Consider the following 24,821-nt stretch of genomic DNA (forward strand, 5'->3'; position numbering starts at 1 on the left):
TCACTTACCAATAAACTTACTTAGCTTTGCTTCCCACAGCTTCCAGACGAACCGATACTCCACCAAGTTGTGTCAAGAAATCCCTGGATTTGAATTCTCCCTGACTCTGTGAACCCCCGGGGGTGTAAACCTAACTAGTAAATGTGGAATTTGGACATCAGGAAAAACATTATCTTATGCCAAAATGTATGACAGAGACAACTGCTTGTCGCTGTTCAGGAGTCAGATGTGAAAATGATTATTCAAACTGCTGCCAAGGATAGAAGCTATATGATACAGTTTTGGGGGGAGGTTTTCTTGTGTGTGTGTGTGGCCTATTTTTTTTCAAATGAGGAAACAAGTCATTTTTAAAACAAATATATAGCTTTTTTAATATAAATGGAAAGTACATATGCAGTAATACTGGAAATAAACATCTTCAACTCTGGGCTCTTTTTGAAAGACACAAGATGATTTTTTCAAAAGATACAAGATGCATGGATAAATCACATTCATACCTTATAATGTGAAAGAGCAAACAATTTAAATTCATAATGAACAGTGACTGCTTTTCAGTAGCTTGAAACTCTAGTCATTCATCCCATAATTCTTATGAGTAAGAAAAAAAGCTAATCATGTACCTTAATATTGTCATTTCTGGATTACTCAAAAGTATAAACAACCCTGAAGAAAAAAATAGAGTCCCATGTTTATCACAGGTATTATAAAAATACCAAGACATTTATCAGGCATAACTAATGTATTAAAAACTATATTTTAGAATAATGTTTCACAAACACAACTCCAACATTTCTCTTTAGTTCAGAAAATATAAGAGGTAGGTTCAAATAAAGTAAGTGCCTATTACATCACTGGATTTTCACTAAAATGTTGGCAATTTATAACAGAAATCACTAGAAATCAAATGTGAGTTTAGGAATGAAATTAAAAAGCTACAGAACAACTTCAACTAATAAATATCTGTCTAAGTCCTAATCACACAAATCAAAACAAGATGGTTGACTACAAAAATGTTTTAGTAAAATAAAAAATATGCCAACAATATTATAAATTTTCTGTATTGTAACATGTTCCTAAAACTTGGGGCAAGGGAGAATATGAATGTATATGTTTATGACTTAGGCCCTTCATTTAAACGTAGGTATCTAATACATAATATTAATACATACTGCTATTAAAATGCACTAATCTCCTAGGTTTGTGCTGTCCAAATTGAGAACTGCAGGTTCAAACAAATTCAACAATGTGGGGGAAATGAAAATGTCATTCACCCATGATCAACCTACTTCATGTAATTAAGAAATGTCAGATTACCAAGATTGCTCCCTAGAAGCTTTCCTGATTAAAACAGAATCTGATCCAAGTAGGAAACAAAGGACAAAGACAAGAGAGACGCTTTGAAGAAGCTGATATAAGTAAGAGGGTTTTGTTTCTTGGTGCTTTTCAAAGCGATGACAGAATAAATAGAAGCTTTCAAATAAGTTGCCTTGTGTTGATAATTTAACAGTAATATACTGACAATCGGTGTGCCATTCCAGGAGCCAAATAACAGTGCAAGGAAAATGGAAAAAGGCCCACTGAAACAAATATTATTTCATCACTCCTCCTTATACAAAAATACAAATGGACTAGAGTATTTGCATGCCCTGGAATTCTGCCACTTAAGTTCATTCTCATTCAGCTTCAAGAAAGATAAGGGTAGAAGCCATATACTTACTTGGCTGCTGTAAGATATGTTTTCATGCAATGATTTTCCATTAATGGTTCTACAAGGAAATTTTAACAAGTCTATAAAGACATTCAAAATACATAAAACAACTCAAGTTTCAAGTTTTTCTGATCATTTTCTTTTGTAGAAAAAGACATTTAAGTATTAAGGAACTGGCGTAAACTTGAACCAACCAAAATAAAGATTAATGATTTATAATTACCACACAAAACATATTTAATTCGAGCAATACATTTTTTCAGATTTAGGACTCAGGGCATAGATGTGTAGAAAGGTACTAATAAGAAAAGATAAAATACAATTTTTGCGGCCTTTTCAAAATTATATGAGCTTATCAAAACTATGATTTTTGACATTTCTGTATATATAAAATTGAGCCCAAATGTTTGAAGTAATCATTGATATGCTCTTCCTTTTTTTGTGAGAAATATAGGACTTCTTTTGCCACAGGCTTGTAATTCTAGCAGACAAAGTCACTCCGGAGATTGTTGAAAATTTCAATAATCATGCTAAAGCAAAAAATTGAACATCATTTCTGGGATACTCCTAAAGTTTGCTTCATATTTTCATAAACCACATAACTGATGCCCACAGCGGGGAGCACCTTCATGAAGTTTGGAGTGATGCCTCTGTAAAGTCCTGGGATTCCTTCTTTAGAAATTATCCGTCGAAAGAGGCCAACCATGTTCATCTGTTTATTTCCTTCTATCATGGCTAGAGAAAAAAAAAAAGAAACCAAGCTAATTTATTTTTTTTTAAGATTTTATTTATTTATTTGACAGAGGGACACAGCGAGAGAGGGAACACAAACAGGGGGAGTGGGAGAGGGAGAAGCAGGCTTCCCACCGAACAGGGAGGCCGATGCGGGACTCAATCCCAGGACCCCGGGATCATGACCTGAACTGAAGGCAGACGCTTAACGACTGAGCCACCCAGGTGCCCCCAAACCAGGCTAATTTAATATTCAAGAATGTTTTGTTATTACTACCATATACAATTACGATTCTGAATGATATTCGAGAATATAATGAAAGGATAATATTTATTCCAAGGGGCCCAAGAAAGTACCCCTTTATGTAATTCTCCTTGCATGGCACTTGATAGTGAGTTCCATAATTATAATAACAATGATAACAACAGTTATTTGTTGAGTGATTACTATGTTAGATACTGGGCTAATTACTTTATCCACCAATCCTGCGAGGTAAGTATTATACCCATTTTATAAATGAGGAATTGGAAGCTTAGAGAGATGGAGAAACTTGGCCTGGTACACTTAGCCTGCAAGGGGGAGACCTGAGAGCAGACAGTCTTTCTGACTCCAAAGTTCACACACTTTCTACCGCCCCGCCTCCTCGTTAACTATGCACGGAAAAGAGAGTATATAGTTCAATCCTGCGAATTAAGGGGGGGCAGGGGGAACACTTTGGGGAACTTGGGAAAATGTAGGGTCCCGGGGCGGTGCAAATGACCTGAAGAGGCAAGAAAGGGAGAATGGGGAAGCCCGTGTTGCTGGCACAACAAAGACAGGGGCGGGAACATGCGTGTACTAGGGGACGCAGCTGACTGCCCATGTGGTCATTACACAGAGGGGCACCCAGCGGCGGGAGGCAGAGAAATAAAGCGGGCCCAGATTACTACAGGCTTTGAAATTCCCACTAAGAACTTGAGAGTTTATTCTGAAGACACTGAGAGTCACAAAGATTTCGGAACAAGCATAAGATGATCAGGCCTTAGCTTTAAAAACAACAGCTCTATGGGCCACGGGAGGACGGAAATGGAGTTGGCAGACGGGAAGGGAGGGCTTGCCAGGTGATGCTGTCAATCAGAAGGCCTGGGTTTGAAGTCTAGCTCCACTATTTGCTAAATGTAAAACCTTAAGGAAGTTACTTAATCTCTTTTTTGCCCCAGTTACTCATCTGTAAAATGCAGATGATATTAGTATCAATCCCGAAGATGGCTGTGATGGATAATGAGAGAATACTTATGAAATATTTAGTTAACTAACTTTGCATTTTTCTCTCCAGCCACATGATCTCTCAGTGCCTCAAACAGTCCCCATTTCTCCTGCCTCAGTGCCTTCACATACACTTTTCCTCAGCTAGAATGCTCTTTATTTTCCACCCCACCCATCTTTGTCCAGCTAACTCCCACCTGTCTTTCCAGGTTGAGCTTAATGACAATGTTCTCAGGCTCCCAAAGTAAGGTTAGAGCTCCTTGCTCTGTGCTCCCCTAACAAAGGGGAGATGGTTTAACAAGACTGTTTACTTGTTGACCGTGTGTCTTCTCCACTCAGCAATGGCAGGGACCACATCTGACTTGTGGACCGCTCTAACCCTAGCATCTGGCAGAGTTTCCAGCACCTGACCATTGGGGCTCTGGAAGTATTCGTTAATTAATGAGTGACAGCTTGGTTGGGGGTGGGGCGGTGGTCGGTACTTGGAAGAGACACTGGAGATAGAGCTGTAGATACCCAGGGGGCACTATTTAAAGAAATGACAGTGGGTGAGTGAGACTGGCCAGCCAAAGAGCCAAAAAGAAAAGAGAGGCACAGGCTACATACTTTAAATAGCAATAAAAGCCAGCAAATCTTAAGAAAAGAGACTAATCAATGAGCTGGGAGAAAAGCCAGGAGGACACAGTGTACTCAAAGCCAAGGGAGGGGCACCTGGGTGGCTCAGTCTGCTAAGCGTCTGACTATTGATTTCGCCTCTGGTCACGATCTCAGGGTCGTGAGGTCGAGCCCCACATCAGGCTCCCTGCTCAGTGCGGCGTCAGCTTGGGTTTTTCTCTCTCCCTCTGCCCCTCCTCCCACTGCCACGTGCTCTCTTTCTAAAATAAATAAATAAATCTTAAAAAAAAAAAAAAAAAACCACACACACACACACACACACACACACACACACACACACAAAACCCACCTTGAGCCTGCATGCGTGTTCTCACCAAAGCCAAGGGGTAGCTGGCCAGCTGACCACAGGTGCTGGATAAGGCACCACAGCCCAGCAACACCATGACTCCAGGGTTTACAGAGTCTTTGGCATAATTATCAAGCCAATGGGACTTCAGGAGCTGCCAGAGAGACAGAAAAGAAGAAAAGCAGTGAACAACTACCTCGACAACTGCTTTCACGCAGCGTGAACATTTTGTCCTTACGAGAGACGGGCCACACTGCTGCAAGATCAGGTGGCACATTCCCAGGAGCAGAAGGCACTGTAGGAGGCGGCGGCTCTGCAGAGAGCGGGCAGGTGGGGGGAGCGCGTGGGGACTCAGGACACGTGAGGTTTGCACTGGTTGCTCATTTTCTTCTAAACAAATGTTAATTTCAACAGCACTCCCAATGCAGTATCTCAAGGATATTTCCTATGGTGAGTATTAATAAAAACAATATAATTCTATTTGCATCTAATTTTGTACTTTACACGTACATTTCACTTAGTCCTTTCCCTGAGGTGAAGCTATTTTTCCCATTTTAGAAATGAGGAAAATGAGTCTCAGTGGATTTTTTTTTTTAACAAGGGTGCAGAATCAGGAGTACTGATCCCCAGCCTGTGCCTTTCCCCCTATTACCCCACATCCTTGTATTTCCATTAGAAGGCAATGATGGAAAATAATTGTCTAAAATACATATGCTAATCTACTTTTTAAATATATAATATTTTCAGTATAAGAATCTATACTAATATGTGGGGGAAATTATTGTTATTGGTAGCACAAGCATAGTAATATACTACCTAGAGCAATCTATGGATTCAATGCAATTTCTACTCAAATCCTCATGGCAATTTTTGAAGAAAAAGAGAAAACCACCCTAAAATTCATATGGAATCTCAAGGGAGCCAAATAATCTTAGGAAAGAAGAATAAACTTGGAGGCCTCATACTCCCTGATTTCAATAGATCCTACAAAGCAACAGTAATCAGACAGGGTGGTATTGCCATAAAGACAGATACACAGATCAGTGGAACAAAAGAGAGTCCATAAATAAACTTCTGAATATATGGCCAAATGATCAACAAGGATGCCAAGACTACACACTGGAGAAAGAACAGTCTCTGCCACAAATGGTGTGGGGAAAATTGAATATCCACATGCAAAAGGATAAAGTTGGACCTTTACCTTACACCATATGCAAAAATTAACTCAAAACAGATTAAAGACCTAAACAGAAGACCTAATACTTTACAACTTCTAGGAGAAAACACAGGATAAAAGCTTCAGGGCACCGAATTCAGCAATGATTTCTTGGACATCAAAAGCACAGGCAACAAAAGCAAAAAGAGATAAAAGAACTTCACCAACTTAAAAACTGTGCAGCAAAGGAAACAATCAGCAGGGTGAAAAGGCAATCTACGGAATGGGAGAATATATTTGCAAACCACACATCTGATAAGGGGTTAATACCCAAAATACATAAAGAACTCCGATAACAACAATTTAAAAAATTAAAAATGGGCAAAGGCAACAGATATATGAAAAGATGCTCAACATCACTAATCATCAGGGAAATGCAAATCAAAACCATAATGAGATATATCACCTTACACCTGTCAGAATGACTAGAATCAAAGAGACAAGAAATAGGGGCTCCTGGGTGGCTCAGTCAGGTAAGCAGCTGACTCTTGATTTGGCTCAGGTCATGATCTCAGGGTTGTGAGATCGAGCCCCGCATCGGGCTCCATTCTTGGCGTGGCACCTGCTTAAGATTCTCTCTCTCCCTTTCCCTCTGCCCTTCTGCCTACCCCCACGGCTCACATGAAGAGGAGAGGAGAGGAGAGAAGAGAAGAGAAGAGAAGAGAAGAGAAGAGAAAAAAGGAAAGGAAAGGAAAGAGCAAGTGTTGGAGAGGATGTGGCACAAAAGGAACATTCATGCACTGTTGGTGGGAATACAAACTGGTGCAGCCACTGTGGAAAACAGTGCAGAGGTTTCTCGAAAAATCAAAAGTAGAACTACCATACAATCCAGCAATTCCACTATTGGGTATTTACCCAAAGAAAACGAAAACACTAATTTATAGCCCTATGTTTACTGCAGCATTATTTATAATAGCTAAGATATGGAAGCAACCTAAATGTCCATGGATAAATGAATGGATAAAGAAGATATGGGGGGTGTGTGTGTGTGCGCACACGCACGCACACACATATACAGTGGAATACTACTCAGCCATAAAAAATAAGATCTTGCCATTTGCAACAACATGAATGGACCTAGAGAGTATTATGAGGGTATTAAGTGAAATAAGTCCGAAAAAAAAAGACACGCACCATATGATTTCATTTATATGCGGAATCTTTTAAACAAAACAAATGAACAAACCAAAAAAAAGTAGAAACAAACTCTTAAATACAGAAAACAAACTGATAGCTGTCAGAAGGGAGGAGGAGGGAGGGGAGAGGCAAAACGGGTGAAGGGGAGTGGGAGGTAAAGGCTTCCAGTTATGGAAGGAGTAAGTCACGGGCATGAAAGGCACAGCATAGGAAATATAGTCAATGGTATTGTAATTGAGTTGTATGGTGACAGATCACAGCTACACTTGTGGTGAGCAGAGCATAACATATTGAGTTGCTGGATCACTATGCTGTATACCTAAAACTAATATAACATTTTGTCTCAACTACACTTCAACAAAAAAAATTGGCAAAAAATTTTGACATTTCTCCAAAAAAGATATATAAATGGACAAAAAGCATATGAAAAGATGCTCAACCTCACATATTATCAGAGAAATGCAAATCAAAGGCATAATGAGACATTGCCTCACATCTATCAGGAAGGTCACTATGAAAAAAAACAACACAGAAACAGAAGCTACCAAGTGTTAGCAAGGATGTAGAGAAATTAGAATTCTTGTGTACTGTTGGTAGGAATGAAATAGGGTACAGCTACCATGGAAACCAGTTCCTCAAAAATGGGCAAAAGAGGGGCATCCGGGTGGCTCAGTCATTAAGCGTCTGCCTTTGGCTCAGGTCATGATCCCAGGGTCCTGGGATCGAGCCCCGAATCAGGCTCCCTGCTCAGTGGGAAGTCTGCTTCTCCCTCTCCCACTTCCCCTGCTTGGGTTCCCTCTCTCTCTCTCTCTCTGTCAAATAAATAAATAAAAATCTTAAAAAAAAAAAAAGAAAGAAAGAAAGAATCCAGACCAAAAAGGACAAATATTATATGATTCTACTTGTATGAAATAACTGGAATGGACGCATTCATAGACACAGAAAGTAGATTAGAGGTTACCAGGGGCTGGAGGTGGGGGGGGGGGGGGGGAAGAGTGGAGAATTATTTCAAAACAGTAACAGAATTTATGTTTGGAATCATGAAAAGGTATTGGAAATAGTGGGGATGGGTCACGACATTGTGAATATAATTAACATCCCTGAGTTGTACCCTTAAAAATGGTTAAAATGGCAAATATGTTACATACATTTTACCACAATTTTTTAATTAAATTTTAAATTAAATTCCAAAGGCCACTGAATTGTAAACTTTAAATGAATGAAATGTATGGTGTGTAAATTATATCCTAATAAAGCTGTTTAGAAAGAAAGGTATGGTCCTCTAAGAAAACTTGCATTCCACATTCCATTCCTCCCCTCCGCTACAGGCTTACTCCTATCACAGCAAAACTCCCCACCCTGAGCCTTAGCAGCTGGCTTGTCTCTCTCCCCGACCAGAACTACAGTTTTTTCAAGGCAAAAACCAAGATTGTTTGTCCGATTCGTAAATTATTAAATGGTTTAAATGGCAGAGTTGATCCAAGATTTGTGGTCTAAGTTGTCTTTTCAGTGCTAGGGATGAATCTGTGTCATCCATATCAGTCTCTTGGCTTTATGATGGTAGATTTTAACAAATCAAAGAAAATGTGCCCTCTTTGCTTATTTCCTATTCCCTCAAAAAAAATCCCTAGTACCATCGTCTAAGCTGAACAATTATATATTACATTACAATTCTATAACGATTATATTGTATAATGTGAGTTTGCGCTCTTCATTAATTAAAATAATTCACAGGGAAATCTGATACAAAGGTGACCACAGGCATATGGGGTCTCATATTCAAGGTACTTGGAAAAAAATGATCAAACAACGCACCCCTGAATCTACTTTTAGTCACAAACTATTTCCTGGTATATATGTGCTTCTTTACATAAAATCAAATTCTAACAATAAGAACTATTTAACTACATTTTCAGATTCAAAATATTGCTACAGACTCACCTCATACACAGCGAGATCTATACCTGCATAAGGTATGATGCCTAATAAGTTGGGAACATAACCTTTGTAAAAAGCTCCCATGCCTTCATGTTTCAAAATCTTCTTGGCACAATCGAATATTCCAGAATATTGTCCAGTTTTGCCTACAGCCAGCCTGGTTTTCATAACCTAGTTATAAAAGAATGTAACAGATTATCATTTATATGAATTCTGTCATCATGGAATTCAAAGGAAGTAACTTTACAGAGAACAAATACCTAGCACATATTGTCTCTCAAATGACTGCCCAATTTGTTGATGTGTTATCCCTCACATATAAGGTCTACTAAAGGGCTAATGCCAGAGCCAAGAAGACCTATTTATTGTAAAGAGGATCTGAATGAGGGCAGAGAAAATAGAAAATAATTCACAGATGTCTTCAAATTGACTTGTGACCAATTAGATACAGAAGGTGAGGGAAATGGTAGCGTAGAGGGTGACCCCAGTGTTTCTAGCTTGGAACACAGGAGGGGGACAGCAGGGAGGCGGGAAGGTGTGATATTAACTGAGATGGAGGATATACGAGGAAGACTGTATTCAGTTAGGATATTTTTTGAGGGGTGTGAGGAATATGAACAACCATATTAAGATACTTGTAAGGAAAGCTACATTAATATGCATACCACAAAGGTGAAGATTAAGGGTATATTTTGCTTAGACCTTTCTAGTTGTTGAAAAACCCTTTGTCGTATCAATAAAGATAGCCACATCTACAATATTATTTTTGCTCTAAAGCAAGAGTTGACAAGCTTTTCCTGCAAAGGCAACATAGTAAATATCTCAGTCTTTGTAGGCCTAACACTTCAGGTCTGTTGCATTTTTTTTAAATCCTTTTAACCAACTTTTAAAAATGTATAAAGCCATTCCTAGCTCAAGGGCTGTACGAAGTACTCCCCAGTCTCATGGTTTGCCAACCGTCTAACGGTAGGATGTCTAGTGAGGACTGCCGTCACCTCATCAAATCTACTGTTAAATTTATGGTACAGAAACTCTTTGGAGAAGAATGGGTGCTGTAATTCTTATCAACATTGTGGCAGCCAGCCTCTAAGAGGGCCCCCAACTGTCCCTGCCGCCTGGTGTTCACACCGTGTGTGGTCCCCTCCCACACTCTCCCAGGGGTGGTCTGTGTGACCAACAGAAGACAGCAGAAATGACAAAAGATTGCAGCTTCCATCTTGAGTGCTGGCTAACAATTCTCTCTCTCTCTCTCATATCACCAACTTGGGAAAAACAGCTATCATGTTGTGGGGGTACTCAAACAGCCAATGGAGAGACCCCTGAGATAAGGAACTGACACCTCCAGCTATAACAGCCAAGGAGGCTCAGCAACAAACACGTGAGCGAGCTTGCAAGCAGACCTGTCCCCAGTTGAACCTTGCAGTGACTGCAGCCCTGACCCACACCTTGACTCTAGGCTCAGAGGAACCTGAGCCAGGGGCACTCTGCTAAGCTACTCCCAGATTCCTGACCCACAGAAACCGTGAGATAATAAATGCCTGTGTTAAACTGCTACTTTGGGGATAACCTGTTGCCCAGCGATCGATAATGAAACGAACACCACCAACACAGACTTCACAATAGTACTTACCTCCATGGGATAAATAATAGTCTGTGCGGTTGCTCCGGCCAGAGAACCAGAGATAAACCTCTCAAAGGTTCCTAATTTTTGTCCTTCCTCAGTAAGCAACTTCTTGTACTGTATAAATACATTTAAAAATGTAAATTAGTACCTGCTATAGACTGAGTCATGTTTCCCCCTCCCAACAAATTCTTAGGTTGAAGCTGTAACCCCGCACTGTGATGATATTTGGAGATGGGGCCTCTAGGAGATAATCAGGGTTAGATAAGGTCATGAGGGCGGGGCCCTCGAAAGGCTTAGTGTCCTTAAAAGAGACACCAGAGAGTTTTCTCTTCCCCGTTCCCTCCCTCTCTTTCTCTTTCTATACACACATGTACTAAAGAAAGGCCATATGAGCACACAGCAAGAGGGTAGCCATGTGCAAGCTGGGAAGAGAGCCCTCCCCAGGAGCCAAATTGGTCAGCACCTTGGTCTTGGATGCCCCAGCTCCAGGACTGTGAGAGAGTAATTTCTGTTGCTTAAACAACTAATAAGGTATTTTGTTATGGCAGTCCCAGCTAAATAAATACCAAAATACAAATCAACTCCTAGTAATCAATTAATTGACAATATGATGATGTTTTTCCAAATGCATACACTGCATTAACAATACCCAGAAGAAAAGCAAAGCTCAGATGCTGAAACATTCAGTTTACTGGACAGTGGTTCTTAAGTTAGATTTCCACAGAACACAGATGTTCCACAGATGGGACCCAGTCACTCCTTTGCTAAAACACAGTAATAGCATTCTTCCCCAGAAAATATAGGGTTGATAAAGTGTTCACAATTTTTGTATGTTTTCCTCATAGTTTTTCCTTTTTTTAAAAGATTTATTCATTTGACAGAGATCGAGAGAGAGAGAGAGAGAGAGCACAAGTGGGGAAGCAGCAGGCAGAGGGAGAAGCAGACTCCCCGCTGAGCAGGGAGCCCAATGCGGGGCTCGATCCCAGGACCCTGGGATCATGACCTGAGCCGAAGGCAGACACTTAACTGACTGAGCCACCCAGGTGCCCCTAGCTTTTCTTTTTTACGATGAGTTTATTTTCATCAGTATAAATAAGTGACAAATATTAATAAAACAACTGAGAAAGACATTTCTATGGGTAACACATATAATTACACTACCACGTCAACCCCAGAGCCCATGTGGCCGACTAGTACTAAAGCAACCAACACAGCCAATCAGGCCAAGGGTAAAATCTGACCCCGCTGCAGTGAAAATATCCACAAACCAGAATATTAATATCATGGGCTGTGGAGTCAGGGAGACCTGGGCTGGAACCCCAGAAACGCGTGGCACTGAGCACGTTCATGAACGTGTTTCCTCATCTGTGAAAACAGTATCTATTCTCACAAGGTTGCTGAAAGGATTAAATAAGATAATAAATAAATTAAATAAGATAATACATGTAATACAGCATAGTGCTGGGCACATGGCGAATATTCAGTAATATGGTAATATTACTATTACCATTCTCTTCCTACAACTTGGAAAGAAAGGCTCTGCCCAAACACAGACTGGTCATAAACCAGGCAAACCAGATTCCTTGTTTCAGAGAGGTGAGGTGAGTCTACAGAGGTAAATGACCATCGACCCAGGAGGGAGAAGTGGATAAATCAACAGAGAGAAGCGGGAGGCTAACGGGGCTCCCAAAGCCACCCTAAAATCCTTTTGTCTATCCTTTTCTTTTCCATTTGTTACAACACCTATTTAAATGTTTCCATTCTCTTCCAGCTTCCAATACCACTTCCTCCCTTATTCTCAGGAAATGTCCTTTCTTGGGAACTCAAGGAAGAACAGAGGCCACCAAGCAAGAATATTCCTGCCTACCCTCCACAGAATGATCCACAGCCACATACATCTCTTTCTTCCCAAAGTGACAGAAGAAGAGTTCTCCATGCCACCAAAGCCAATCCTTCCCAGGGCCTCTGGATGGCACCCATGTCTCCCCAGCCCTTCCATCCCCACACATACTTCCTGTGAACACTTGCTGCATTCACCAGCCTCTCCCTTCTATACTTTTAACATGCTTCCTTCAGCCATGGGCACATTAAAATAAAACTTATCAAAACCCTCCCTCTGCCCACCATCTTTCTTATCTATCACTTTCCCTCATTTCTTCTCCTTCCCTTCACTCAACTCAAACTCCCCAAAAATGTGTCTACACTGTGCAATTTTCGTCAGCCCCTGGTTTACTTTCACTCATTTCAGAATGGTTTCTCATCTCTTCACTTCCCTGGAACCTCTATACCAAGCTCTTCTATCTCTGGATTGACAAATCCTTTTTTATCCTCTCACTTCTAGGCCATTGGTCTCTGCATCTCCTCCATCCCTCTGGCTATTCCTTCTCAATCTCCTCTACAAGGGGCTCCTTTGTCATTCTCGTCCCAGAAACACACTCTGCTACACACTGGAGCCAAATGAACCACCTTCAATTTCCTTAGTGAACAATGCTCCCCTGTGCCTGCATTTCTGTCCACACGCAGCTGCTTCTGCTCAAAATACACATCTTTCCCTTCACCTTAGTGGACCTGAGATTCAGGCGGGCTTGGGCTCAAACTCCAGCTCGGGCACTTCTGTGTTTTCACTCCTTCAGTAAGGACTCGCTGGCACTGGGCAAAGTGCTGGGAATACAAACCTGAAAACCAGTATTGCCTAAGGAAGCTCACAGTCTTATTAAGGAGAGAGGTAAGTACTGAGATAATCAGAATTTAATGTGAAAGTGCTATAACAGAGGGAGACAAAAAGAACTGTGACAATGAAGGTTTCCTGGAGGAAGTAACTCCTGAGTCAAGTCTTGCAGGATGTTCGCTACTATCTGACATTCATTCAACAAACACTTACTGAGCACTTATCACATGCCAGGCTCCAAGTGCTGGAGTCCACGGAGAAGCAGGCAAGCCCCTGCCTTCAAGGAGCTTTCACTCTAAATTCAATTCAACTTCACGGCAATGTCATATTACACACAGGAATTCAACTTAAAAGTTTTCCTTCCAGATGTCAGACTGGGATGCTTTCATAAAACTTAGGTTAGCATGCAGCTTCTACTCTGAATAAATAAACAAAAATGCTCTATTTCCTTTAAGAGCTACTAGAAAAGAATACAGAAGTCTTTTTTAAAATAAATAATATGAACTTAAGAATTCTAAAGTTTGGTCATAAAGAATCTGAGTTCACGTATTTCTAATCTCCTGGAAGAGAAATTCCTCCTGGAGTATACGTGAAAAATTACTGTATAGTAAAATAAGAACCCAAAAAGCACTACATGTTCATTGCTATTGAATCAGTTTATTAACCCCTCCTTGTTAATAAATTCCACAGGTGACAACAATTACCTGTTCATATGCCCAGAACTTAACAGCTGTCTCAGGAGCAATTTTAATGACATTTGTGCCATTTCCTCTCCAAAGGGAGCGGACACCTCCTTCTCTCACCATCTGTCGAAAGCCATTGTATATGTTCATTTTGCCTGATTTTGAACCATGGACCTAAAAATAAAAGCAAAAGGATACAAAACATTGGTGGCATGTTACTGTTACTATTTCTAATGTAACTGTACAAACCACCCTCTTTATTTCAATACTATTTATGACTGCAAGAAGATGTATTTAAAAATAGAATATAGAAAGTTCGGATAATGTATGATGCTAGGAAGAATTACTACCACCATTTTAGAGGCCTGACTCTAAATCTAAAACTAAGAAAAATCAGTATCCTCAGTGTGGGAAAGCAGAGAGGACATGATCTAAATTAAAATTATTATGAACAACATTCAGAAGATAACATGAACCAAATTATGTATTAGGCTATGGAACACCCCTTGGAATGCAAACAAGTTCAGTTTAAGAAAACTTTTAAAAATATACTGCAGGTAATATACCATCTCTCCCCCCACCAGAAGTAATACCAATATGAAATATAAATGGGTCTGATAACAATTTTATATTATGTATGTCAGAGCCACAGATACTGGAATGCACATAGCCTGGCACCAAAAATAAAAATTATACCTTCTATGGCTTATCTCAAAAGCTCTGTAGGCAATAGACTCATGGCAACATGAATGCCTCACCCTGTGAGTACTTGGTTTAGACTCCAGATGTGATCGCTGTTTAAATACACTAGACCTTATAATTGCCTCCATGTAAAAACAATTAAATCCAATAAGGCAAAAACGCATAAAGAAATCAGCTCTTTTCTGACTGTTTTGGCTCACACAAAATGAGTGACTACTGTAAAAAATAGAAAAACAAGATGTGAGGGGCTGAAGACTAAAAGTCAGTCACGTGGGCAATGTGTGGTTGATCCGCAATAAAGACTCCGGAGGGGCGCCTGGGTGGCTCAGTCAGTTAACCGCCTGCCTTCAGCTCAGGTCATGATCCCAGGGTCCTGGGATCAAGTCCCACATTGGGCTCCCTGCTCAGTGGGAAGTCTGCGTCTCCCTCTCCTTTCTGTTCATGCTCTCTCTCACTATCTCTGTCGCTATCTCTCTCTCAAATAAATAAATAAAATCTTCAAAAAAATAAAATATGTAGCTAAAACCTGAGAATTAAAAAAAAAAAAAAGACTCTGGACATCAAAGACGTAGGTGAACTTTCTTGGTCTGTTTACAACACTGTGCATACTGTGACTCCTCAGTGCCAGGAAAGTAACACATCATGACTCTACGGAGAGAAGACAACAAAAGCTCTGCATTTGGCACTGTCCCAGACTTGTCCCGATATGCTTCTTTCTTTTGCTGATTTTAATCTGCAACTTTGCCTTGTAATAAAACACAACCAGGAGTATTAAAGCTTCTAGTGTGTTCTGTGAGCCCTACTGAATTACTGAACCTGAAGGTAGTTTTGAAAAACCCCACCCACTCAACCCACGGAACTTGCAAGAAATAAAGTCTGGAGATACCCGTTTTATTTTAAATAAACTTCACAATAAAATACAACAAAGAAAAAGAGGAATGCTTATTCAAGCTCTCTCAAAGTCAATGTGCTATCATTCCTAAAGAAAAACACAAGCGCCAATTCCTTCTCCTTTTTCTTTAAAGCACTATTTTTACCCCTAAATATATTTTGAGATTTAGGCACATTCTGAATGGATGCTCGCTTAAAATATCGTCAGAAATCTTTTTATACATAAATCTAAGGACAGGTATAAAAAGTGTTGACCATAGGTATGACAACACAACTTCTAAAACTATTTTTTAAGCAACTACTATATTCCAGTGGGGTGTTCCAGTGTATCCGGCATTTTCACATACTTTACATCATTTAATTCTTCCAACCAGCCTTGTTAGATATTCTTAATCCCACTGCAGGATGAAGGAAAATGAGACCTCGGGGGTTTCATGCAGTGTGAGAACCACAAGGTCTAGAGTCAAAGATACTCCCTTCCTCATCTAATTGTTGTAAAGGAAAAGTTATTTACTTCTCCGAGCCTCAGGTTCTCCACAGATAATGTGAGGATGAAATACTCACCTCACTGGGTTGCTAAATGGGTTACCATAATGAGCACCAAGTAAATATCAATTCCTTTCCTTTCTCTCTCTCTCTTTCCACTCTGACCAGCCAAGACCACATCTTGCTAGTAAATAGCAAAGTCAGTCTATAAATCCAGGTCTTTTCTGCTAACCTCATCTTTAGAATATTTTTAAAAATTATATCCCTGTACCAAGATTCTAAACTTTGGAAATATCTCACTTTTGAGAAAGTACATAAAACAGAAGGAAAATATTATTTCCTAAAATAATGGCTAGAGACTTTTTATTTATTTTTTATTAAATATAATGTATTATTTGTTTCAGGCGTCAGGCCTGTGATTCATCAGTCTTATATAATACCCAATGCTCACTACAACACAAACCCTCCCCAATGTCCATCACCCAGCCACCTCATCCCTTCCACCTTCCTCCCCTCCAGCAACCCTCAGTTTGTTTCCTGAGATTAAGAGTGTCTTAGGGTTTGTCTCCCTCTCTGGTTTTGTCTTGTTTAATTTTTCCCTCCCTTCCCCTATGATCCTCTGCCTTGTTTCTCAAATTCCTCATATCAGTGAGATCATATACTTGTCTTTCTTTGACTGACTTATTTCACTTAGCATAATACCCTCTAGTTCCATCCACATTGTTGCAAATGGTAAGATTTCATTTTTTGATGGCTGCATAATATTCCATTGTATGTATATACCACATCTTCCTTATCCATACAGACTTTTTTTGTTTAATTAAACATTTGAAAAGTCATGGAATGCCAGAGATTAAAAGTCCATCACACACATGGACCCACAATTTAAGGTTTGGTGAAATACTCATAGGGACTTAATTCAGGGTTAGTAACAATAGAGATTTCATACCAATCTTTTAAATGTAGGAAAGAAGATTATGGAGAAATATTAAAACTTCTTTCTCAAAGTGGCACATTTCTCATCGTTTTAGCATATGTGGGAGACGCTGAGACACAAGATCACAAGGCTCACCTGCATCATGACTTTCAGACGGTCCAAAGGGGCCGTGCTTGTCCGAGAGACAGCGCCCGCAATACCTCCTGACAAGAGCTGCCTCCACCACTGCCCAGACTTCTTCTCATCTTCTGTGAATTCGTCCGGAATAGTTAAACTATCTCCAATGTCAATACCCTGTTAAGATGGAAAAAAGATCCCCATACTCCCTCCATTAAAAATAGATCGCTCCAGAAGGTTTGCTTCAGAGAAGAATCATGTGTTATTTTACAGTGAAGATCAACTTCATTCCTTAGAAAGTATATTACACCAATCTGAGCATACAGATGATTTTAAATAGCCTAGTCACACTAAATGAAGTGCAGGATCAGTTCACAAGAAATGAAAGTTGACGGTAATTACAAAGTTACAAAACCAACATTACAACTTTCTTTCTTAAATAGATTCAGAGTAACTTTTCTCCTCTTGGTCTAAGTCAGAATGAAAGGTCAGCGGTTTATCAGGTGGGAATCCTTCTTAGCTACAGAAAGAAATTAGTTTGTCAATTCTTCAAAGATACTCCCTTTATCTCAAAATTCTATCCATGTTATTCTTTATACCATGATACATGCTTTACTTGGACCTGTAAATAGAAATTAAATTAAAGCTGTATATGTGAACACCCCAAAACTCATCTCCTATGTAGACTGCCTATAAATATTTTTATAGACTTGTCATTTAAAACATGCAACAGGTTCTTTATAAAATTTAGCTAACAGGGAGGTACTGTTTAAAAATAATCCTTCCTCCAATCTACTCAATAAGCATTACCATAGATTACAAATATAACTTGAGATAAATGGAGTTCTAAAATGATAGTATTTTTACAACTTTATTATCTAAATGATTCTGCTATAAAAGATTTGATAGGTAGGAGTGTAGGGGTAAGAGGCTATGCTATAGTAATAACCTCCTCTTTCTTCATTTTACTATCAATAAAATGAATACACAATTGTTAACAACTATCTCCAAAGGTACAGTAAAAGTCTGATTATGTAAATATAAATTCACATAAGTAGAAAATGTATCTAGGCAACTGAACTACTAATATAGTATATTATTCTATACTCATAGAAGAGGCATTCATCACCATAATTTTACAATGCTCTATTTAAGTTTAGGCATTGTTACTAGCGGCAATGTGACCTCTAGGCTTCATTTACTATGTATAAAACTTATTGAAATCCATGAATAAGCAGAGCAGACAAGCCCACTAGGAAAATTAAAATTCCCTCCAAGAATTCCCATTGGTTTCGGGAGCAGATGGCACAATAAACTGACCTTTATTTACACCAGTGTATGTTAGCAGAATATTAATGAAATTTCATTAAAATTTGAAAGTTTTGAGAAATACAGACAGGTGTGAACTGCTAAACAAAAGAGCCAAAGGTGTTTTAACCTTCAAATATTGTTATTATAAGTACCTTATCCCAGAGATAAATCTAGACAGTTGACAAAACAAGCAAAAGTTTCAGAAGTCATGTCTGGCCATCATTCATGGCCAAGGAAATAGAATCTCAGCAATCATGAGGTTCTGAGATTATTTAAACAATGTATATCTATAAAAAGTAAAAACCCCTGATTTTCACACTTCTCTTGGCAAAATACTTAAATGCAATAAAAGCTGGGCTGCTCATCTTCATAAGATTTTTGGAAGGCAGTATCTCCTCCAAGTATTGAGAATGGCAAAAATGTGTACCACATTTGCAATGTTTATGCAGCCTCAGGGTTTGGTTTTTTTTTTATGATATTCTGAATATATACCTAATAGAATAAGCAGAACTCTACAAGTTAAGGAGCTATTGGGAATTGGGCGCCCTGGCCTGTAAGTGTTACAGTGTTCTCATGTAATAAATAACTATGGCTTACAAGTAAGTATAATGTAATACACACAGCATACTTACAGTAGAATGTTTCCAGAAACGGATAATTTCCTCAATGTCTGTAACAGGATTAAATAAGAAATAGTCCCTCCATTCATTCCAGTCTACTGTCATTGTCCCATCAGCATCAATACTGAAAATAAAAAGAAGCTAATTAAAAAACAAAATAAAATTTATAAGTAAAACATTATTGGCCATTTTGCAGAATGACAGTTTATTCTCCAACTCAACGGTCTTATGAAAAGATCCCAATTCACAGTAATAGGTTGTTGGAAATGGCAGCAAGCTTTTGATGTTCTATTAGTTTTAATCATTTAGGTGAAGAAGGACCCCAAAGTCACAGAGAGATCTCACTAAAGACTACTTTTGGCATTGTGTCAAACTCTAATCAATGAGCTATCAAGCACTAAAGCTGGAGGATTGAATACTGGGAGGTAGTAATGAATGGATTTATGACCCATTTTTTTCTTGCATTGGCTCAGGAAGATATTTCTTAATGTTCTAACATTTGGATGTGATTTTGGAATATACTCAAAATATTCTATCAATTTCCTTCTCCAACCTCCTCAAAGCTAAGAAAATTAGCAGTAATTGTAAAAAAAAAAAAAATCTAACTTGGTGACTAGGCCTTTTGAGTCTTAAGAAATCCTGGTACCTCATCTTCAACATTTAACATTAATATACTCTAGCCTTAGATATTTTTCATTAACTTTTTGCCTGATTTACAAGTTTCTTGGTAGTGTACTATTTGACCAGTTTTTTCCCAAGATCAATTCTGAACCGTGCCGGGATTTTGATTGTTTTGTTCACTATCTATACCCAGGACCTAAAGTGGCTGGCGCAAAGAAGGTGTTCACTTATTTGTTGAATGACTGTCCCTGAAAAAAAAGTTTGGGTGTCTCCTTCAAACCTTATATTTATCAATAATTCGTATGAAAATGATACATTAAGATGGCAGTCAAATCAAATGCAATTTTCAGGTATTAATATTATCATGTTTTCTGGTGCCAATTTTAATTTTGATCTGCATACTTGTGAAGTTACACAAACATTAATTGGTCTTAGCACATGGGTATTAACATCTCACATGAGAGCCCTAGTTATAACATTATTCTGGGTTGCAATATTTAGAGCTCTATTTTTATCACTGTTTTCTATTTTAATGCAATTGTTCATCATCTGACCCTACCCCTCAATCTCCCATATATGCATTCATGAGCATCTTCCACAGGGCAAGGATTTTTGTTGATTTTGATCACTGAGATGACCCAAGTGTTTAGAACAGTGCCTGGCAGAGAGAATATTTACTGAATGAATAAACAAATTCTAAATTCCGTAGCTTAAAGCCACAGAACACTCACAAACGTCTTATATAAAATAGTCTGTGGGTTTAAATTGCATTTCTCTTCAAATCACCAATGAGGTTGAACATCCCTTATCATATTCACTTGCTATTCATGTTTCCCCTTGTGTGAAATGCCTATTTGTGTCTTTTGCCCATTTTTTTAATGGGTTGGGTATCTTTTTCTTTTATATGTATAGTTCTTTATATAGTTGATTCTAATACTTCAAGTTATACATTAGCAAATACCTTTGTCTTTTCACTTTGTTTATGCTATCTGTGAATAGATGCTCTTAATTTTAATACAGCTGAATGTATCGATCTTTTCATTTATGTTACTGCCTTTCATGTCTTTTTTTTTTTTTTTCAGATAATTCCTTCCCTACACTGAGGTAAAGACATTTCCTTTTCTTCGCCTACAAGTATGATAGTTTAACTTCCACATTTAGGTTGATTTTTACATATGGTGTGAGATAGGTACCCAGTTTCATTTCCGTCTGCATGGATAACCAGAGGCATTAGCAGCACGTAGTGCATAGTCTCTTCTCTTCTGCAAAGTGATCTGCAAAGCTACTTCTCTTGTGTGACAAACCCCAGATACCAGGCTACTGTGGGTTGTGTGGTCCCACTCATTGCCATTGCCGCTCAACTTCAAGTCCCTGGCCTTCGGGTCCTTCCCCTTCTGCCGGTCACTGTCACTACAGTTGGAGCCTCTGCTCCAGCTGCCTTCACTGTGCTGAGGGCAGGCACTGCCCCCGCCATAGCTGTACCCCAGCTCTGGGAAGCCCAGGCACAGGTTGTAGGGGCGTGGGGGCAGCAGGTACTGGTAAGGGAAAGCCTTGGACCAAGGGGTGGCCCCCGGGTGTGGCAAAGGGGCCAGTGTGTCCTGGTAGAGGTGCCATGGAAGCCATCGCGATTGTGGAGGGACACGTTAGCCATGGTGCCACAAAGGGCTCTGAAGATGTAGAAGCACTGCTCAGAGAAGGTGACCTTCTTGATCGTGGATGAAGCTGCTTCCAGAGGCTGCTAGCATACTTGCTGGCCTCCTGCCAATCAGTTAAGCCTTCCACATTGTGGTACAGCAAGTCCACCACATCCAAGCCAACAAAAACACTGGGGACGGTGATCTTGAGTCACATGCGGCCACCGACCTCCAGCGCAGATTCAGAGGAGGCCATGGCTTTGACGGTGGCGGCCACATCCGTGTGGATGGACAGGTGTGAGTCATATGCCCCCACCGGCACAAGGGTGGAAGGACAGGGCCAGGAGTCCCCAATGCCTCCTGTGCGCTCCATGGGCAGTGGCAGTTCCGGTGGGTTGTCAGCACAGAAGGGAGCTGGCTCTGGGTGCAGCCCTCAATGGACAGCACCCTCAGCTAGGCATTGTCATCCCACACCTCCTCCTTCACCACTCCAAAACCGTGGTCCATAGACTTGAAGAAGAATATACAGCCGGGTCGCTGCAGAATGCCCTTCAAGTCTGCCAAGGTGACACACTTGGCGAGCAGGGGCAGTGTCTCCTGCCCATCCAGGTGGTAGATGATCTTGGTCTCACTCATTGCTCTGGCCTGGCAGCCTGTGCACCCCTTAATTCTTCTCTAATACAAGCTTTAAAGCCATAAAATTCCCCCTACGTACCACTTTAGCTATATCTCAAAAGCTTTCATGTGTGATATTCTTTCAAGTCAAAGTATCCTTGAATGTCTACTATGATTTCCTCTTTGACCCAAAAATTATTGAGAAGTGTGTATCATATCCAAAACCAATGTATTTTTAGAACTTACTTCCACTATTAACTTCTAAATTAATATATATGGTCAAAGAAAATGGTCTCTGTGATACCAATTATTTGAAATGTGTTAAGCCTGGCTTTATGGTCTACTATAAAATCAATTTTTATACATGCTATAAGTACATGAGAAAAAAAATCTTTTCTGGTTTTTTGGTACAAGGTTCCATTGTATGCCCATTAAGTCAAGCTTATTCATTTCTCTCCATCTTGACTAAGTTTTTTCTCAGCTTGATCTAACAAGTATAGGAAGATATATGTTAAAATTTCTCACTACTATAAAAAATCTGTCAATTTATCCCTGGAATTCTATCACCCAACTTAAAAATTTTGTGTCTTTGGGGTGACTTTTAAGATTTTATTTATTTATTTTTTATTTTTTTAAGATTATTTATTTATTTGACAGAAAGAGACAGCGAGAGAGGGAACACAAGCAGGGGGAGCAGGAGAGGGAGAAGCAGGCTCCCCGCTGAGCAGGGAGCCCGATGCAGGGCTCGGTCCCAGGACCCCAGGATCATGACCTGAGCCAAAGGCAGACACTTAACAGACTGAGCCATCCAGGCATCTCTTTGTGGTGAATTTTAAATGTGGTGACACTTCATTTCCCATGAATGTTTTTTACCTTATAATTTTATCCGATATTAATTAGCTACTTCAGCTTGCTTTTAGTTTGTAGGATTTTGTTTTCCTTTTTCTTTCATCTGACTATCTCTGTGTTCTAGCAAATCTTGTTTCTATTTTGAGAGACATTAAAAGTCCACTATAAGTAGGGATCATAAAAAAAATGTAACATAGTTTCACACCACTGTGAAGTTAGTATTTTTCTCCTTTCCCTTTTTCATTGTTAATAATATTTTTCAATTAGTATATTCTGTCACAATACTATGAAAATATTGAAATTCTTTGTCCCCATCAGATTGTACACTAAACTGAGAAAATCCTGGCTGGCCAGAAGCAATAACCTCCTAACTTACTCTTCTCTCCTACCCCACACCCCCCAAAAAGATAATAACTTTATTTAACCTGTCCCATTTGGGAATGGAGGTGAAAGGAAAACAGGACCTAACATTATTTCAGGGCACATCTTGGTGGGGTTTGAACTTATTTCTCCCATCCTATCTTCTGCTTTCTATTTGTCTCATTTTTTTCTTTGATTGTTTTCCTCCTTTCTTTACTTTGTTGGAAGGCCTGAATTTTGTGCTTGTTGATTTTCTTATTCTATTTTTCCCCTTACTGGTTTAGAAGTTATATACTCAATTCCTAGACTTTCAGCAGTTTACCCTGAAATTTTACCATGTACACATAACAACAAAATCTAAAGTTATTATTTTACCTCCTTCTCCTGAATAAGAATCTTAGGACAGTGTGAAATAAATTATTCTCTCCTGACTCACTCTTCTCATCTACTATTTCAGCTGTCCTTTTTCTTAAATCCTACAAATTGGTCATTAATATTACATTCATGGCTGTCTCCGATGGACCACGCAAACAGCTCATGGACCACCAGCTAAGAGACAGACCACCAGTGGTCTAGAGAGCATTCTGAGAAACAGTGCCTGACCATTGCCCGAATGTGCCCTTCACAACATGCTTCCATGTCTGAACGTGTCTTTCCCTCTATCTAGAATGTCCTGCCCCTCACCCTTTTTCACTAGGATAACTTCTACTCATTCTTCAACACATTCTTCAATATTTTCTGAGGGCACATGATTACAAGGTGCTGAGTATGTAACAGTTAACAGGACAGAAGTGGTCTGTGCCCTCGAAGCTTAGTGTAGTAGGAAAAACAGGCACTAAACAATAGCAACTAATAGCTAATATTCACTGAGCCTTTGCTAGGCATTGTTCTAAGCACTTCGCAAGCAAATTTATTTAATCCTGAAAACAATCCTATATACTTTCTATTGTCTCCATTTTATACACAGAGAAAGGCTAAGTATTTTGTCCTGGATCACAGGCCTGGTAAGTGGAGTAGAATTAAGTATTTCATTTCAAGCCAGGCATTCTAACTTCAGAAACTGTACTTCTAACCACTAAGCTATAGAAATAAGCTCATGGTTACCACCTGTAAGAACCACAGAGCAGGGCACCTGGGTGGCTCAGTTGGTTAAGCGACTGCCTTCGGCTCAGGTCATGATCCTGGAGTCCCGGGATCGAGTCCCGCATCGGGCTCCCTGCTCGGCAGGGAGCCTGCTTCTGCCTCTGACCCTCCCCCCTCTCATGTGCTCTCTCTCTCTCATTCTCTGTCTCAAAGAAAGAAAGAAAGAAAGAAAGAAAGAAAGAAAGAAAGAACCACAGAGCAGAGAAACAAGTCACACAAATAAAGAAAACCGCTGTAGGGTGGAAGGGGGCAGATTTAGACAGCATAGCTCTCTCTGAGGTGAAAACTGAAGGCTAATAAAGGATAGGGGAGGGGAGAGGTTTAGTCCCTTAAGCAGAAAGAACTCCAAGTGCTCCAAAGTTGGAAATGACTCTTAGAGAATTCAAAGAACTGAAAGAAACATGGTGGAAGCATTGTCCACAGACATGCCTAGCTCTTCATCATATCCTTTAATAAACTGGAAAATGTAAGTAAATATTTCCCTGAGTTCTGTAAGCCGCTTTTACTAAGCAAGAGATGGCTAGGGCTTCATCCAGCCAAAGAAGTCAAAGTGGTTCTGGAAACTTTGGTGGTGGTCGTGGAGGTGGTTTTGGTAGGAATGACAACTTTGGTCATGGAGGGA

General features: G+C 39.7%; 1 protein-coding gene across 1 annotated transcript in view; it reads right to left on the reverse strand.

The window, feature by feature from the left end:
* Positions 1-359: 359 nt before the first annotated feature.
* The window catches only part of LOC110580322 (calcium-binding mitochondrial carrier protein SCaMC-1), a 47,735-nt gene continuing 23,273 nt past the window's right edge, over positions 360-24,821 (reverse strand). Inside the window, exons 4-10 of the mRNA XM_021689996.2 lie at positions 18,990-19,101; positions 17,065-17,223; positions 13,935-14,087; positions 10,569-10,676; positions 8,942-9,109; positions 4,651-4,801; positions 360-2,443 (exon numbers count right to left, since the gene is read on the reverse strand). Of these exons, the coding sequence (XP_021545671.1) occupies positions 2,259-2,443; positions 4,651-4,801; positions 8,942-9,109; positions 10,569-10,676; positions 13,935-14,087; positions 17,065-17,223; positions 18,990-19,101 (1,036 nt within the window). The 3' untranslated portion in view covers positions 360-2,258. The remainder of the gene's footprint in view (positions 2,444-4,650; positions 4,802-8,941; positions 9,110-10,568; positions 10,677-13,934; positions 14,088-17,064; positions 17,224-18,989; positions 19,102-24,821) is intronic.

This window comes from Neomonachus schauinslandi, chromosome 4 (genome assembly GCF_002201575.2).
Source record: "Neomonachus schauinslandi chromosome 4, ASM220157v2, whole genome shotgun sequence".
In the NCBI taxonomy this organism is placed as follows: domain Eukaryota; kingdom Metazoa; phylum Chordata; class Mammalia; order Carnivora; family Phocidae; genus Neomonachus; species Neomonachus schauinslandi.